The sequence below is a fragment of the Mustela erminea genome, chromosome 1 (assembly GCF_009829155.1).
Source record: "Mustela erminea isolate mMusErm1 chromosome 1, mMusErm1.Pri, whole genome shotgun sequence".
Lineage (NCBI taxonomy): Eukaryota > Metazoa > Chordata > Mammalia > Carnivora > Mustelidae > Mustela > Mustela erminea.
Window position 1 is genome coordinate 100,815,653 of NC_045614.1, and position 18,105 is coordinate 100,833,757.

Consider the following 18,105-nt stretch of genomic DNA (forward strand, 5'->3'; position numbering starts at 1 on the left):
TGATGGGTGAGGTTAGTTTAGCCGTATCTCCATGTTCTGTGCATGGACCTAAAGACTGGGATTCTAATCCAGAGTCCGCTGCTATAGAACCATGTGAGCCAAAAACTAATGATATACTATATGGTGACTAACATAACATAATTAAAACAAACAAAAAAAAACCAAAAAAAAACCCATGTGAGCTTATGCAGATCACTATGCCACTGGCCCTGGGTTGCCCTATCTATAAAATCGTGCAGTTGGATTCAGTGGCCCCGAGACCCCTTATAGTTCTAGTGTTCAAGACTCCTTTCTTTTTCTTCTTTTCATCTTCTTTATTTGATGATGATAATAACAATAATAAATAAGAGTAAGTCTGAAATAATACAAATAATTTCCCTGACCTAAGATGTGGTTCGTTGTAAGCACTCAATGCATAATAGGTAGTTTTTTTTTTTTTAATTGGGCACATACTCCTTGCCAGACACATGGAATCGTCATGATCATCTTATGGTTTAGATTTTCTTAAACACAGTTTCAAATGGGGAAACTCAGGCTCACAAAAGAGTCTGTCTGTGTCGTGATGGAGCTTCTCACCCGTGGAGACCTTACGTGTCTTCCTGAAGACTGCTTGTGCTTGCCTCTGCTGTTCCACACTCTCTCCTCCCAGGTTCCTCTGCTATCTCCTCCCCTCCTCTGCTGTTCTTCCTTCTCTTTACCCTTCTTTTTCCTCTTTACATTTTCAACCCTTGAAACCGGGCCTTGATGGGGAGGGTAGATCTTAGCTGAGAAATGCAAAATGTTGCTAGGTTGTGGGTGTGGGTGTGGGAGGCAGAGGCTGATAAATACTGTCACTGATCCTTTCTGCCTAGTTATGGCTAATTTCTTCTTCCTTCCTTTTTTTTTTTTTTTTTTTTTTAAGTAGGCTCCATGCCCAGTGTGGAGCTCATTGTGGGATTTGAACTCATGACCCTGAAATCAAGACCTGAGCTGAGATCAAGAGTCAGATACTTAACCAACTGAGGCACCGAGGCACCCCCTCCTCTTTCCTTTTCTTTTTTCCTTTCTATCTGCATCAGCCGTCTCCTGAATTTTTGCGTTAATGCCACTGTGTAATAGAATGTTATTGTGGGATATGATTTTGAAGAAATTAGGTAGAGCCCCCTGTACAAGAGATTTCTGGGCAGGAACTGAGCATCCGCCTTCATAAATGATTTAACCTAGGCTTCCCATGACCCCCCAGGCTGAAGTTCATAATTTTACTTTTTCCCACTTCCTACACCAAAAGATTTATTCCAATTAGGATCAGAGAGGAAACAGGAGGAAGATATGAGAAAGATACCCTTCAAGCCCATTTCTTCTACAGACTGAATAGTGTGTTTAATCCTTTTGGCCCTCTATCATGAATTCTTGGTGACCACGGGAGTCTGGAAAGTTAAAAACCTTCTAACCATTTTTTTGCAGTGTTCTTCATAATTTTCAGTGTTCTTCATAATTTGAATAATTAAAAACTATCTAAATAGTCCATGTTGAGTGATCCATTAAACTATTCACAGTACATCTAGCCAGCGAAATATTATATAGTTATTATATATCACATTGTCAAAGATCATGAATAGCATGAGAAAGGGCTTGTAGTGTAATATATAGAACACTTTATATCCAGCACAATCACAATTTTTTTTTCTTAGTTATTTGTAAACCTTTATTCAGCCACATGAATTTTTTTTTTCACAATCACAATTTTTATACACACATAGAATAGAGACCAGAAAGCAGTATACAAAGAAGTTAAATGCATGAGTGATTTAATTTTCTTTTGCATTCTTTTATTTTATAACTTTCCTTCAGTGACATGTTTGATTGGAAATCTATAACAATCCCAATTAATGCTATTTTACAAAAATAAAATTTGTCATCCCCTTTGGAAAGAAGAGCGACACTATAAAGAGAGCCGACAAACTCTCTTTGTGGGGACGTCTCTGTGCCACTCTCTGTGTTGGGACCTTCTTATGTTCACAGAGCCTCAACTATTCGTATCTATTGTGCTGAACTTTCCAATAGCTTCTTTTTGCCTAGGGCCAGGAGGGAAGCTGGCATTTTGCTGGTCTTGAGAGCTAGGGAGAATATAGGGAGAAGAATTTACCCAAGTCCTCACTTTCTTTGTCCAGGGAGAAGGCATTTGTAGCAAGTGTCATCTGCTCCACAGAGATTGTCCAGACAGAATTCTCTTTCCTTGGGGTTTCCATGGAAATGCTGCAATTGCTGGGCTTCCAAAATATCCATTTTTACATATTTTTCTAGTAATAATATGAGAGTCAAATTAACTAAAGAATGTGGCCAAGATAATCAACCTCGACTCTTTATTACACAGCTTAATTAAATGCCCATTTCTATTTGTTTCTAAACTTGTGAAATCATTCTTCCGTGCTATTTTCTGCTCAGACACACATGCACTCACACACACACACACACACACACACACACACACATCCCACAAACACCTCAGACACTCATATGAACACATGGTCCTCTCCCCACCCACCACAGAACCAAAACGAAATCAGTCTTCCAAAGCAATGATGCTTGCAAGAACAAGACAGTTTTGGCCTCCATCTCAATTGCCAACTGTCACGATGTTTGTTTAAGAAATAAAAGCCGGGGCAGGGGGCGGCGGGTGGCGGCGCCTGGGTGGCTCCTGGGTTAAGCCACTGCCTTCGGCTCAGGTCATGATCTCAGAATTTTGGGATCGAGCCCCACATCAGGCTCTCTGCTCAGCGGGGAGCCTGCTTCCTCCTCTCTCTCTGCCTGCTTGTGATCTTCTCTGTCAAATAAATAAATAAAATCTTTAAAAAAAAAAAAAAAAGAAAGAAAGAAAAGAAAGAAAGAAATAAAAGCCGGTCATCAATGCCAAAGAAAAACGATCTCTTCAAGGTGGTTCACCCTGTGGAGCTAGATCTGTGAGACATCTTAGGGCTGTGGATTGTCCCAGCACAGTGCTCCACAGCTGTGCAGGTGAACCGCCAATCAGCAGAGGAAAGCGGTACAGACTACCTTCTTTTCTAACCACTCATCCATAAGCCTCATTAGTTCTACAGACCTCCTAGTGTCTCCCTTCCTTGCCCTTCCCTCCCTGCCTTTTTCCATCGCCTCTTTCTCTGCAGGCAGTATGGGCTCCTGAACTCCCCGGTATACTCTTAGGACTAACTTCATATAGTACGTTCAAAGGCTCCATCCACTGCACCTTTGCTAAGGTTCTAGAACTTCTCAAATTAGGTCCATTGTTTGGATACACGTATTTGGGGCCACAACCACATGTTTTCTCTGAGAGGAAGAACACATAAAACCACCTAAGTGCGTCTGTCCACATGGACCGAGTAATCCTTGCCAACCAAAGAGCAGAGCCCTGAAGGAATGAGTCCCACTACAGGTGTGTTTGACCAAGAAGAGCATCTGGAAATGTCTGAAACATGAGAGTCATTCTGGAAGCAGTGGATTGAAGGAAAAGACGCAGTGCTAAAGTGTTGGACTCTCTTTACACAGAGGGTAAAAAGGATCACCCTAGGGGAGAGAAACCAAATGGAGAACAACAGGATTACCTCACACACTCCGTGAGTTTACCTAGTTTTGGCAGTCATTGCTTGTGGTAGCTTGAAGGGAGAGACCATTCCGACTGGGTTTCACTGACTGCCTGATAACTAGTAAATTACTAATAGAAGTGGCACTCTGATGTGGATTCTTTTCAAAGCAATCTAGGCACACTCTTCAGGGGTAAGTCAGATGGACACATACACAGAAGGAAACCAACAGGACATTCAGATGGGAAAATTGTAGCCTAGGAAATGGAATATTGGGCCTTACTCATAGTTTAGGGACACTAATGTTCCTTTTTGTCTACTTTATGTACACCTCAGAGGTCCTTATTCAAAAAGTCGTATTATGAGCTTACGATTTACATGTGCTGCTCCTATGGTCACCTCTGTGGGTGTGACCTTGTGGGATTGCAAGTGGCTCACAACTCAAGCTTTCTAGGTTGCTAATAGTGTCTTAACTTGATATCATAGTTATCCTTAAGCTATTGCTAAAGTTTCTGGACTTTGGATGTCTCTGTGTCCAAGCTGAGACTACTGTGTTTTAGTTTAGAAAGCCATTTCTTTGCTATCCTCTTCTTGACATCAGCCTTTGAAGAGAAACCATAGCAAATTAGAGCTGGAAGGGATTTTAGGGATAAGCTGCAGAGCCCATACATATACATGCCTACACGTGCACACACTCACCAGTTTCAATATGAAGTAGTTGAAGTAAAGCCGTTTTCCCATGCTCAAGGAGTAGCCAACAGAGGCAGAATCAAGAATTATCACCAATAAATATCAGTTTCATTCAAGAGCTCCTTTTCTTCTGTTTGTTTTCATAACAGAAGGACAGATAGAGAAAGAGGTCACTAATGTTTTGCCTTTGGTGCTGTAGTCCCCTTCCCTCGCTCCAAGCCAAATTCTCTTTAATCACAAGCAATTTTGTTTGATATTTTATCCTCCTGAAGGTAGACCAGTGCCTCTTTTCTTATCAGCCTGCTAACCACTGGGCTGAGCTGCACCAAGTACTGTCCTTCATCATTTATCTCTTAGCTGATTTTCCTTGGCAGCAAGTAGGTTTGATTCTGCCTTAGACAAGTTTGTTTATAATGTAATAGAATATGTGACTAGAAATGTGAGAAATCAGTTTCAATTCACTAGTCAAAGACTGTTTGGGGGGGAGGACACATTTTTCTAATGACAGTGACTTCAGAGATCAGAGTGTATTCTCAGACATCCCTAGTCTTTCCCTAGTCCCTTTGTGTATAACACTGATGTCTCATTTTTATCTGGCAATTTCTATGGTCGGTTTCTTTACCCCTGCTGTTTAGCTGCATGACCATCAGGAGGAGGGAGAGCCATGAAGCATGGTGGATTTCCTCAGAAAAAAATGATGCTTTCTTCCCTAGACCTACACCAGAGGTGTTCAAGTTTTATTAAGAATAAGAGAATGGGGTGCCTGGGTGGCTCATTCCGTTAAGTGTCTGACTCTTGATCTCAGCTCAGATCTTGACCTCAGTGTCATGAGTTCAAGCCCCACATTGGGCTCCACTGGGAGCTGGGTGTGGAGAAAAAAAAAAGAAGAAGAAGAAGAAGAAAAGACCTCTAAGCTATGAAGCCATTAAAATAGCTTAAGGATGGTACTGAGAACAGAATTATCTTAAATCAAATAAAATTCTCAAGATCCCTATAAGCCTCTTTTCTGTCTCTTATTCCTGTAATAGCAAGTACCAACCTTACCCTGATCGGTCTTCTGTCTCGATGCCTGTCCTCCCTCAACACATCAAGTTTCTTTTTAAGTCTTCTTGTTTCTTCTTTCTTTCAACTTTCTAATCAAGTCTTATATGACTTGTTTGGTATCTGCAGTTTTTATCTCTCTCTTTACATCCTCTTTTCCTTTCCTTTTATTTCCTTTCCTTTCCCTTTTATTTTCTTTTCCTTCTTTCTTTCTTTCCTTTAGAAATATCTAGACTTTCCAGTCTCTAGGCTTTCCTTAGACATCCCAGGACAAAGCAGCAAAAACAGCAAAGAGAGGCCCAGCTCAGCCTAGCCTACTGAAAGACCAAATCTGGTGTTGATCTTTTACTAATTCCAAAATGAAGGAGTACTTCAAACTTTCCTGATGCCTTCTAGTGGGAACTGGAGGTGGCTTGCATCAAAAGTATCTTTTAAATATAATACCTAGCACTTCCTCTATGCTAGGCACTGTTTCTAAATGGTATATATAGATACAGGTATCTATATAGATAGATATGGATATAACTCACTTATTTGTGTATATGTACATACACACATACACACACATGGTACCAACTTATTAGTAATATTAATAAAAGTACATACTATTATTATCGCCACTCTACTGAAGGAAAACTGGGGTGCAAAGAGGGTAGCTTATTTGCTCAAGGTTGTCTAACTGATACATGGTAGAATTGGGGCTTGAAACTCTTAACCATTATGCTCTACTGCCTGTCTGTACAGTAAGTTTTCAGAAAACCCATTATTTTTTACCCAGGGACTTCAGCACCTGTAGAAAATGCTTTTGTTCTCTAGGCCAAATGGCAACATGAAATAACATGAACCAACAGCGACCAATACCCTGAACTTCCTGGTTTCCTGGTTTCAAACCAATTTTAAATAAGTACATTCATACATTTAGGAATATGTATCCCAGCTTCCATGGTCTGGAAAACTTGCTGTCTGTTTTTACAACAAAAAAGGGTGGGTTTTTTGTTTTTGTTTTTGTTTTTTGGTAAAGGAAATAAACTGAATTACAACTAGATTGTAAGCTGCTAAATGACAGGAACACTGAATAATAGTAATTTGTATCCCTTAGGGCAGTCATCACAATGCCAAGGGCTTATTAATAGTTTTATGTGTTCACGGGCACCTGGTGGCTCAGTCGTTAAGTGTCTGCCTTCGGCTCAGGTCATGATCCTGGGGTGCTGGGATCGAGTCCTACATCATGTTACGTGTTTTATACATGAAGTCATAGAGAGCCAAGGATGGAATGATTTATTCAAAGGCACCACAAGTTAAAAGATTAGGCCAAAATCTACATCTGATTCTGTCTCTCCATTTTCTCTCCATACTATTTTTTGTTTTGTTTTCTCCCTGGTAGAGCCCCAAGCTTATCTTTCTAGCTAGCCAGGTGAAGGTTCCCTATTTCTAAGCAAGCACCAGACTCATCTTTCCCTTCCTCATTTTGTGAGCATGCTTGGTAGGAGTATTAGAAATGGAGCCCTGTGGCAGGCCATGGAGACCTAGTTTCAGTATGAAGAAGAGTTATCATTACATGAGTTTTCAGTAATTCAGTCCAGCTCCTCATCATTTCCAGTACTTATTCTGTTCACAACATTATACTTAGCTCTTTTAAAGTTGCCTGACCAGTAATATCACCCTGGCTGCATTTCAGTGCTTTGAATGTAATGGGGGAAATGTTGCATCCTTACCCTAAAATTAAGATAAGCTACATTTTTAGCATTCAACCTTCTAACCAACCTAGCACCCCTGAAAAGACCAAAATAATTTAGCATGACACATATTTTTAAAATTAATCTTCACTTGGTTCTCTTTTTTTTAAGATTTTATTTTTTTATTTGAGAGAGAATGAGAGAGGGAGATCATGAGAGGGGAGAGGTCAGAGGGAGAAGTAGACTCCCCACCGAGCAGGGAACCCAATGTGGGACTCGATCCCTGGACTCCATGATAATGACCTGAGCTGAAGGTAGTGGCTTAACCAACTGAGCCACCCCAGCACCCCTTCTTCATTTGGTTCTTATTGAGCAACCCATTCCTTTTTGCATGTTTCCAAAGTCATGGTACATTTCTAGAAATCAACCTCTAGTGGTCTGGAGTATGTGCAGCCCTCCTTTCTGAAAGATGAAATAATACATGTCCCTCAGCAATCCCCTGTTCTTCCTAGTGTCTCCAAGATGAGTGATCGCCCTGCTCTACGAAGGCAGGTTTCACTGACCCACAGGGAAGTGAAGCCTGGGGTGGTTCTCATCCTTAGGGAACAGAAACAGTGAACTTAACAGAGTGAATTTAATGGAGTGAACTTAACAGAGATGTATAATGAATTTAAATGTAGGTATGCCAGTGAGAAGGAGAGTCTGACATCACACTGACTGGTGGAGGTTAGGTTGCATGTCCCATATCTGACTTTCTGGCCCTGGCCCCAGCCCTGACCTCTCCTGTCTGCCCTGCATGAGGTCTCTGCTCTTTCCCCCACAGTTGTGGACATGGATGGAAGACCTTCAGAAGGAGATGCTGGAGGACGTTTGTGCGGACTCAGTGGATGCGGTCCAGGAACTGATCAAACAGTTCCAGCAGCAGCAGACCGCCACTCTAGATGCCACGCTCAACGTCATCAAGGAAGGCGAAGACCTTATCCAGCAGCTCAGGTCAGCGCCTCCCTCCCTAGGGGAGCCCACCGAGGCCAGGTCAGCATGGGCAGTGCTCTCCAGTGGGAAATGCCCTCGACTAGATGTGAGATAAGTCATGTCCCGGTCTTGGCTCAGCCACAGCCAGCTTTGTGGTCTCTTGTGAGCTTCAGTCTCTCCATCTGTCAGATATAAAAATGCCTGTGCCATACCCAACTTGAGTTGAGGATGAAGTAGGAAATGAAGAAGCTCTGATGTTTCAGAGAATTATGTTTTATTCATGATGTTATTCAGCAATCAATAAGTAACACAGACACAAAAATTAACCACATTCAATAGGAAATAAATAGCATCTTCGTGAAGAATTACGGCATAGTTGGTTATGTGGGGAAATAGCCTTTATGGAGTCCCATGTTATTTGGCTTCTGATCTTGGGCTGAACCCTGAATACTAGTGCTCCAGGTGGCAAAAACGGTTGGCTTTGGCTCCGTGGGGATCTAGAGAGTGTGTGTCCTTATCCCAGTCTGCTCTCCATTGCTCACATACGACCTTTCCACCATTCCTTGCTGCCCAGAAAATACAACTCCCTCTCTACCAACCTAAACAAACATAACCAAGAAGGAAAATCCTATCGAAAACCTTACATTCATTTAGAATCACCCACAACATTGCCTCCTTTCTGTGGTCATCAATATCTAGTTTCCTCCTGTCAAGGGCACAGACTCCTCAGATAAGGTGTCACAGGCGGTGAGCCAGCCCTCAGCACCACCTCTGGGCCCAGGTGCTGTATAAGTAGGACTTGATAGTGCTAACGATGTCGTCCGCCCCCAGGGACTTGCTCTGTCCTAGAATCACTGAGTGTTGGGACCTCTGCCAGCCCCACACAGAAATAATCTCATCAGCAAGTCCCAGGCCAGCCCTGGGGCCTGAGGGAATTACTTCAATTGGAGAGGGTTCCCCCCCAACCCTGTTACTGGTTGTCCAATTAAACAAACAATGAGAACTTACCTTGAGATAGCCTCAACACATTTTTTTCTGTTGGAAATTGTGTCTATTCCAAACATGCACGTGGGATGTTTCTGAGTCCTCCTGGTGCATACTAATAAGACAGCCTCTTTCCCTTCTTTCCCCAGTTCATCTTTACTAATATATAATATATGAGTTTTGTCTGGCTATCTAAGAAACCCTACTGTTACTGGCTTCTGAAAAAAATTCCAAATAGCAGGCTGTCACTTAAGCTCTCTGGCCCTCAGCTGCTTCATCTGTGTAATTAAGGGGGTCGCTGTAGGAGCTCTGTCAGCTCTAGAATTTTATGATGGTTTTGTGTTTCCTCTCCAAATGCTCTTCATAAGCTTAGTGGGTTTCGTTCTGTGTGGGCTGGGTCTGTGGGGGAGACCGCTGCTCTCACCTGCCAACCTTACATGATGCCTAAGGGCTAAGGGCTACTCTGTGATGGCGAAGGCCTGTTCTACAGCTTAGATGCCATGGATTTCCAAGAGGACCCTAGCTAGCTGTGTGACCAAGAACCACTGGGGACTGTGTGCACCCCTAGTAGCCTGACTCTAGCCCCGGCACCCATCCTTGATTTCAAGACCCGCCAAAGAGGAAAAGACGTGAACCATGCCTGGCGGAGAGGGGCAGATGCCTCCTGCCCAGCAGAGCACACATCTTCTCTTGGTCTCTGTGACGTCACTGGCACTCATCATCGAAGCATCTCAGGCGGTTTGGCATCATCTCTGGGCCTCCTAGTGAGTGTGACGCTGACATTGGGGCTGTGCAAAATGTTCAGAAATCCTTCTCTTCCTTCTGGAAGCTGTGTGATAGAAAACAGCCTGAGAGGAGCAGTCAGAAAGAACAAGCATATCCTTCCAACAGCAAAGTCCTCAACAAATGCATAAAGCAGAGCATTGAGTACCTGCCTTATGTTCCATTCCTGGTTGGGTTTGGTGCCCAGAGAGGCCAGTGTTGGGAGCTCTCAGAATGGCAGAAGGAAGGGTTCCTGACCATGGGCCTTACACCACTTCAGAAACAATATGAACTCCGACACAGCTGCTTCTGAGACAGACACAGGCTGACAGCCTGCTGATGATTTTGCCCTTTTCTTCTGACTTCTTACAGTGTATAAGAAACCAGGAAGCCACAAGATAATGAACGTTCCCCTTTATTGCAAGCTTTAGGGCCCCCTAGAATCTGAACGTCTCAACACCTGTAACTGACCTATTATAATGATCTCTTTGGAGGTCTCACCACCCCCTCACTTCTCTGAGAAGCTCAGTATGTTTTCTTTTGGTTCCCCTCTATAACCTGTCACCTCCCCTGCCACTTTAGCATAGACTCTTCTGCTCAGAGAGCACAGGCCTCCCACCTGCTTGGCTGGGTTCCTCCTTTTCACGCCCAAATCAGAACACATCCTCTTGGCAGCCTTGCAGCTGCCCCAGCCTAACGTGCCCCTACCCTCTACTCTCCACAGCTGGGCCTGGGCCCCCATCAGCACGTGGCACTTCTCACATGTCCTTTCAGGATTCATAGCCACTCACGCAGCATGTTCTGGTCACCGAGCACATTCACAGGCACGGTCTCACTTGACAGCAAAGCATGAAGTGAGCAGGGCAGGGCATTACTAAGTACCCTTGTCAGGAGGCTGCTGGGACTCCAGGAGGTGATGTCCCCAGGCCACAGGCCCCTGTGTGTCAGACTGGGGGCTCAATCTGTGCTTGTGACGTCTATATCCCATGCTTTCCTCACAGCAGCTTGGAGCCTGTGGGCAGCACAGGCTCTGCACGGTACTGTGAAGTGGAGGAGAAATTTTGGTAGCTGTGATCTCATTTTATTTAAACCAGGAAGTGATTTTTTTTATGTGCCTTTAGTTTGTCTACTCTTACATGTTGTGACCATTGTGTTTACTGTCATGAGTGTGCATGTGTGCATGTTAAACCCGTGCGTCGTAGGTTGCATGTATGTGTGGCACTGCTCCGTTTCCTTAACACATTCTGCCTCTGAGAGCCCTTTGCCTGCGTTCCCTTGTCTGATCCCTTTCTCCGTCCGGAGGACGAGGAGAGCGGCGAGTCTTAGCACTGCATTGAGGGGAACCTCAGAGAGGATACGCGAGTCATCGGTTCGCCTGCCCCAGAGATAGTCCCAGGGTCGCAGGGGGAGTGTGAGAAATGTCCTGAGTGACCCAGCTCATTCACACCCCCCTTGCTCAGAGGAGGAAGACCTCCTGCCCCCATATCCCTTTAACATGGCCAGGTCTTTCCCCCCTCCTGTGCCGCAGGGACTCGGCTGTGTCCAACAACAAGACGCCCCACGGCAGCTCCATCAGCCACGTCGAGTCAGTCCTGCAGCAGCTGGACGACGCCCAGGTGCAGATGGAGGAGCTGTTCCATGAGCGTAGGATCAAGCTGGATATCTTCCTGCAACTGCGCATCTTTGAGCAGTATACCATCGAGGTAGAGGCGGGGGCGGGGCACGTGGACGGAGGGGGCGGGGAGTCAGGGAAAGTCCTGGGGCGCCACCTAGGGGCCTGCTTCTTGCTCAGGGGCATGGCCTGGGGCTGGCAAGGGGGCATCGGGCAGGACCCTAAGGGAATTCTAGGGGATGGTGCCTTGAGGATCCATTTGCAGAGTCAGCAGATTCCCAATTCACGTTCTACCTGGTTCCGTTCCTCTGTCCTCACCTGCTCTGCCAGGCAGAGAGCCTCTCGGTTTCACTTTCTGTCTAGGAATGACTTTATCGAGAAAGTTTTTGTTGGGGTTATTTGGACCCTTGGTACATTGGTTCCTAAAAGACCATGGTGTTGGCTATTTGAGTTAGCCATTGGGTCCTTTAGCTTCAGGAACAGGTAGGTGTTAAAATTCGGAGGCCTCCTCAGCTGATGACTAGAGGTCAGGAGCTAGATGAAATCACAGAGCAGTCAGGAAGTCAGGAGCTACAGGGAGGAAGACCTTTTCTTTAATTTGCTTTGCGCTCACCAAGAAAGTAAGTCTGTGCTAAGGCCATCTTGGTTCATCTCATGGACTCCTCAGTTCCTCTGCAAAGGTCAGAATTGGATGTTCTGATATATTTATATCCCCTTTGTGATGCCTATTAATAATGTCTGTTCCACATAATATCCACCTATTATTATTTTCTACTTTGAAACACTAACTAAAGCCAGGCCAGTAGGGTTCCTGGGTTGTGAATAGTGTCCAACACCCAAGGCACTTTGTCCTTTTCAGGGATGGGAAAGGGTTAAATTAAAGAGGCTCTATCTTTGCTCTCTGCTGGTGTGGTATGAGGGAAAGCTGCTCTCCGCCCATCATTTTTTTAAAAATTTGTTGTGCATTCCGATGGGCTCCTAACAGTTTGGGCTTCCGGGTGTCTGGGAATGATCTTCCTAACAATATCTGTGGAAACTTCATGAAACTGGTTTGGAAGGAAAGGACTTTTTTTTCCCCTCTAATGTTGCAGTTCCCATGTCCCAATCCCAGTCCCAGGCAGGACCAGAGAACTGTCCTGGCAAAAGATGCTCTTTTCTTCAATTCTGTGACCAACAGGGTTTATATTGACAATCAGAAATATAAGAGGAAAGCAGTCCTAAAGTAATCCTTCCTATCCGTTATTGTCTTAATGATCTGTCTCTTCTTATAACCACACCTCTACCTTTCCTTCCCTGGAAGCCACTGCAATTTCTTGCTTAAGACTACCTGTTCAAAAAAAGGGGTGGTCTGGATAGTTTGTGACACAAAGGAAAAGAAGAAAAGATAAGTCTTTAAATCTATATCTTGATTATCCTTCCAACTTATTCTATAACTCTAGGTGAATTTATATGTACTTTTTACTTAATTTACTTTGAATCTACACTCAAAATGATGTCAGGGGGCAAGTACTATTAAAACATAAGTTGTGGGACACCTGGCCACCTCTGCTGGAGGTGTGTGTAACTCTTGCTTGATCTCAGGGTCACGAGTTTAGGCCCCACACTGAGTGTAGAGATTACTTAAACAAACTTTAAGGAAAAGAAATGTATACTTACAAATATATATAGAAAGAACGATAAAAATACTAGTGGAAAATTAGAGATTTTGGCAGGCAGCAGAGAGAATGTGGTGAATTTCATAGAGCTGGCGTGACCAAGGTAACAAAGACAGGAAAAGGGGGTATGAATTGTTAATCTCTGGTGCTTGGGAGTGAGCCCCCCCAAAATAAACAGAGTTCCATTTGATTGCCAGGCCCAGCCCCAGGCACTCCCATCATCTCTCCCCAGCTCTGCTGTGCCTGCCGAAGGTGAATGTATCCCTTGGGAAATCATGAGAGCAGGTGTGGTGATTCTGCTCTTGCAGTCTCTGTTTACTCTCCCATCATTCCCAGTCCGCATCAAAAACTGCTTAAGTGGGGGCACCTGGGTGGATCAATGGGTTGGGACTCTGCCTTCAGCTCGGGTCATGATCTCAGGGTCCTGAGATTGAGCCCCACATCCGGCTCTCTACTCAGCAGGGAGCCTTCTACCCTCTCTCTCTCTGCCTACTTGTTATCTTTCTCTCTGTCAAATAAATAAATAAAATCTTAAAAAAAAAAAAAACTGCTTAAGTGGAAGGAAACCATCTGAGGGTTTGGATGTTTGGGTTTTATTTTGTTAGATGACATGGTTTTGAGGTCACAGTTGCTGGCTTAGTTGCAGAATGGGGTTGATAGCTTCACTTTGCCATGAATTGCACCCCTGACATTAGCCGGAGGGGGTGGCGGGCATCACTAGGGTGTGTTTGCCTATAGCAGTTCTGGGAAAATCCACTCTCACTCCTGAAAAACAATCCAGAGGATACACCAAAATTATCCATTAAAACAAAAAAGCAAACTGCAAATCCAGTACTTTAAAACTGGCTCCTATTTAACTGTTGCACCAGAGGAGCTTGCTGTTTCAGTTACAGGATTTGAATTCTTCCACCTTGGTGTTGTATACAAATGCTCTCCCCGACCCCCGCAGCTCCCATACCACGCAATAATGTGAATAGTTGATCTGTAGTAGAGAGCAAAAGTGGGGACATTGTATGAGGGTCTCATAAAATGAGGGAGATAAAAACAGTGACTTGGTTCACCACCCTCTGGTTTAGGAAATGACATGCAGGTTTTAGAAGGGGTTTTGTGCCCCATCTGGGGTGTGGCCCAAAGCTTGGGAAGTGCTGCATTTCATCCCAGATCAAAATGGAAATCCTGCCAACCCTATGAAAAAGTTCTGCTTCAACTCAGATTGTCAGAAGTTATTTTTGAGGGTGATGAGATTATTTCAAATACCAGCCAGTGTTTCACTGGGGGGGGGGGGGGTGGCGGATGACGAGCAAACATCTAGAGAAGAGCCAGAGTGGGAAACCAAGGGTGGCTTCGGCAGTGAGGGGCATGTCGGAGCTGACATTAGCCAGGACAGGGGCCGTCTCTACAGAACCTTCAGCTATGGGGTCCTTCTCTGGAGGAAGGCATTTGATGGACATATTTGGAATTCCTGGGGATTACTGAAAACCAGAGCAGGCCTGCACGCCTGACATCTGGGAATCTGAGCATGACGCCTTAACCATGTCACCGATGGCTGAGATGGGCTAATTAATTTAACAATTAAGATAGTACGGGAGTTGCTGTGCCAGGCTCCTTTTCCTCAATAAGGTGTGTGTGGCGCCCACAGGATAACCTGGGCTGAGGTCACAGGGCATCCCCACCAAGAATTAAGCTAACCCAGATGTAGTAGGCAACTGCTCTAAAGCCAGGACTGCAGCTGCATTCCTGACAGACCATCTTAACCTCCATGGAGACTAGATACAGTGACCCATGGGGGAACACAATGTTCTGTAAAGTGTTTCCTATATGTTCAGCTTACCCCCATGAAAGAAGTTTTATATGAAATGGTTGTGATGGCAGAGACATTTTACCAAAGGTGAGTAATTACGTTGTGGTAGTAGAAATATGGGTGATATTTCCTTGCTGTTGAAGCTCCCATGCATTTCAGTTTTCTACAGTTGACCAGAATGATCAAAAAGTTTAAAAAAAAAAAAGTTTTTAGAAGAAAAAACAGGCCAGGAGTCTCCAAACTCCTTTGATCGTGTACTCTCTTAAGAAATTTTTTTGAACTTGCAACTCCCTATCTTTGCATATATTAGTTTATAAACGGTACACATGTTCTATCACTGGCTCATAATCTCAGAACTCAGGATACCCTTAGGGTAAAATTCAGATTTTTCATTAGAAGTTGTGGTTCCATATTTCAGATTGCCTCCTTGATCATCTCTAATTATTTTTTTGGCCTGGTTTCGTGGCAGTTCTGATTAGATCATCTTTATTTCTTTACCCCACAAGGTGGCCAACAGAGAGTTAAAAGTTCTCATGTGCTTTCCATGCATATTATTGTCCTCAGACTGCAGTTTCTTGCAGGAAACTTGATAAGCCATGCGTCTTTCTGTGAATCTTAGTTAAAAGTAGATAATAGATAAATCTGTTTAACTGGGTGCTTGTAAAGAGCGATAATTTGAACTCCCCTGAAAGCAACAGGATGAATGAGCCACCCTCCTGCTCTCCTGGCAGTGCCCTCTCCCACCCCTCCGGCTGCTGGTGCTTGTAGCAAGATTCCAGTTTCAGTGTGTCAGTGAAAGTCTAGGGAAACATTGCATCTTTTTTACCGATTTAATCAAATATGTGTGCCTATGATATACATGCACATACAGATGCATATGTATACAGGGAGAATTTTTGTGTTTTCAGTGGATAATCTGGGGCACCCCCTGGGGCAGGCATACTCACATTATAGAATACTAGAAATGACACCAAGAAAGATACTGTACATAGGGGACTTTATGAAAAATGGGCCACAGTTATGGTCTTTCTTTTAAATCTTTGACTCTATAATCACAAAGTTTGTTCGGTGTACCTGCAAATTAATCTGTGTAATTAGCCTGAGTAAGGAATGGAACGGCCAGCTCTAGATCTACGGAGTTTGTATTGGGACAAGTTGTGGCTAGGCTGAGGCTGGGGAAAAGATGGTCTTTGAGGAGGAATGTTCTGCCTTGAGGACAGACAGCTGATTACAATTTACTGGTCTCAACTCTTCAAGACGCTTTTAGCATCTCATATTTGAAAGAGATTGCCCAGTCTGCCTTTTGCCTGATAGAAATCCAACTCAGTCAACATTTAGTGAGCACCTAATATGAATCAAAAAGGATGTTGGGCGTTGAGGATACAAACAGTCCTTGCCATTCAGGGCCTAGCTGGGGAGAAACAGAGAAACAGAATCGTCGCACAATGTGTTAAATCTGTGGCAGAGAGAGAGACTGACAGTTGGATGAGAACGCTGAGGCAGGAATATTTAGTTTAGTCAGGCTGCCCGTGGAAAGTTTCTTGAGGAGATTATACCTGGAACACAGGTGGAAGTTGGTGGCCAGGATTTGGCATCCCCAGGAGATGCTACCTAGCCTCTACTGGGATATCTCCAAATTCTGTAAGTGAGGTTTGGGGGGACAGGGGAAGAAAGGGGAGCTCAGGATTTTATCAGTGTATTGAACTAGAACCTCCACCCTTCTGACCTTTGATCCGAGTCTGCTCTCTGGGAAAACAGAATAAATCTGCTCCCTCTTTTATTTGGCAGCCTTAAAAACAATTGAAAATGGTCATCATAGGCTCCTTCTCCTTTACCTGAAAAATATTGAGATTATATAGTTATTTCTACAATCCCCTTGACTTTAAAAATTTGGTGACTGTTTGTCTTCATCCTCTTCATCATCTGTGGCACAGATCCCAATTTATTCTTGTCTTTCTGGATGTGACGTGATTTCCAGACACCCAACTCTCCTGGTTGCCCTCTACTGAGGGCAAGTTAGCCACGCCTTCCTACATACACCTGGGTGTAGTGTGCTCAGGGTGCTGGCACTCTGTCGGAGTGGCCCAGGAGATGGGAGCCTCTTCTGTATTCTGTAAGCTTGTGCTCCCTTAAAAGCGCCGGGTTGTTTTTTCAAAGTGCTTCTGATACACTGACTTTCAAAAAAAAAAAAAAAAACTTAAAAAGAAACTTTTATGTATGTTCCCTCTCAAATTGTACTGTTTTTTCTTCTTGGCCCAGTTCGTCATCCTATCAAGGTAAATTTATTATTGGTTCAACATTGTAGCTATTTGAAATATTGGCCCAGTCAGGCAGGCCCTGTGGTGTTTCATGAAAGTTCTCCTCTGATGATGCAGAGCCATCAGACTGCATGGTTACTGTATTGCCTGGGGATCATCTAAGGACCATATCCTCTAGTCCACTTTCATAACCTCTTCTTCTATAGATACCATGTCAGGCTCTGCAAAATCCATGCTGTGCTCCATGTTCATAAGATACCTCAAGTTCACCAACATAGAAACTATAACAAGAAAGTTGAGATCTATTTGAGATCCCTTTTTGTGGGTTGCTCCTAGGGATCACTGTAACATTCTTTAAACGTGCTCCAGTTCCTTTGAGGAGAAAATGCAGAACAAGTTCTATAAAGTAAACCAAAGCCAACACAAAATATTAATTTGATAGTCTCTTCCAGAATTTTGCCAAATTGATTTCAGCATCATTGTGTGTGTGGGTGGGGTTCTACTACCAACTTCCTTCTTAAATACAAAACAACAATAATTAATCACACAGCTCTCTTATTCTGGCAAGTCACCTGTTTGGAGTAAATTATCAAAGGAGGGAACTTTCAAATCCCTCTGTAATGACTGTGAGTCTGAAGTCAGGTTACATTATCAAGATACAAATGGCGTATGCTTCTTATTTCTGGTGAGGATGCTGGGGATTCAGGAGAGGGAAGCAGATGTAATCTCCAGGATGAGGTATTTAGCTTACCGGGGAGGAAAAACACTGACATTCGAGCTCTGGTAAGTACTAGAATGAGTGGACAATATATGTTGTAGGAGCTCTTCAACAAAGGGGAGATCTTTTCAAAACAGATTAGATTCCCACAAGTCTCAAACTCATTAAGAGCCAAAGATACGGACAAAATAACCACTGAGGATCCGATCGAGACTCCTTCAAGGTCAGTCATGATTATACCTAAGGTCCCTGTTTTATCATGATGTTAGTGAAGAAAAGAATATGAAGTTGTTTATAAAAATTGTTCAATTACACAGATAATCTACCAGAATAGAAATTAGGTAACTAAACATTGGAACTCATCAATTTTGGCACATTG

General features: G+C 43.7%; 1 protein-coding gene across 21 annotated transcripts in view; it reads left to right on the forward strand.

The window, feature by feature from the left end:
• KALRN (kalirin RhoGEF kinase) overlaps positions 1-18,105 on the forward strand; it is a 659,050-nt gene that overhangs the window by 339,300 nt on the left and 301,645 nt on the right. For 17 of the 21 annotated variants that reach the window (XM_032335453.1, XM_032335509.1, XM_032335462.1 and 14 more), the window contains exons 12-13: positions 7,788-7,996; positions 11,211-11,385. In XM_032335453.1, coding sequence (XP_032191344.1) covers positions 7,788-7,996; positions 11,211-11,385 — 384 coding nt within the window. The remainder of the gene's footprint in view (positions 1-7,787; positions 7,997-11,210; positions 11,386-18,105) is intronic. The other 4 variants (XM_032335500.1, XM_032335515.1, XM_032335598.1 and 1 more) reach the window with 1 other exon arrangement.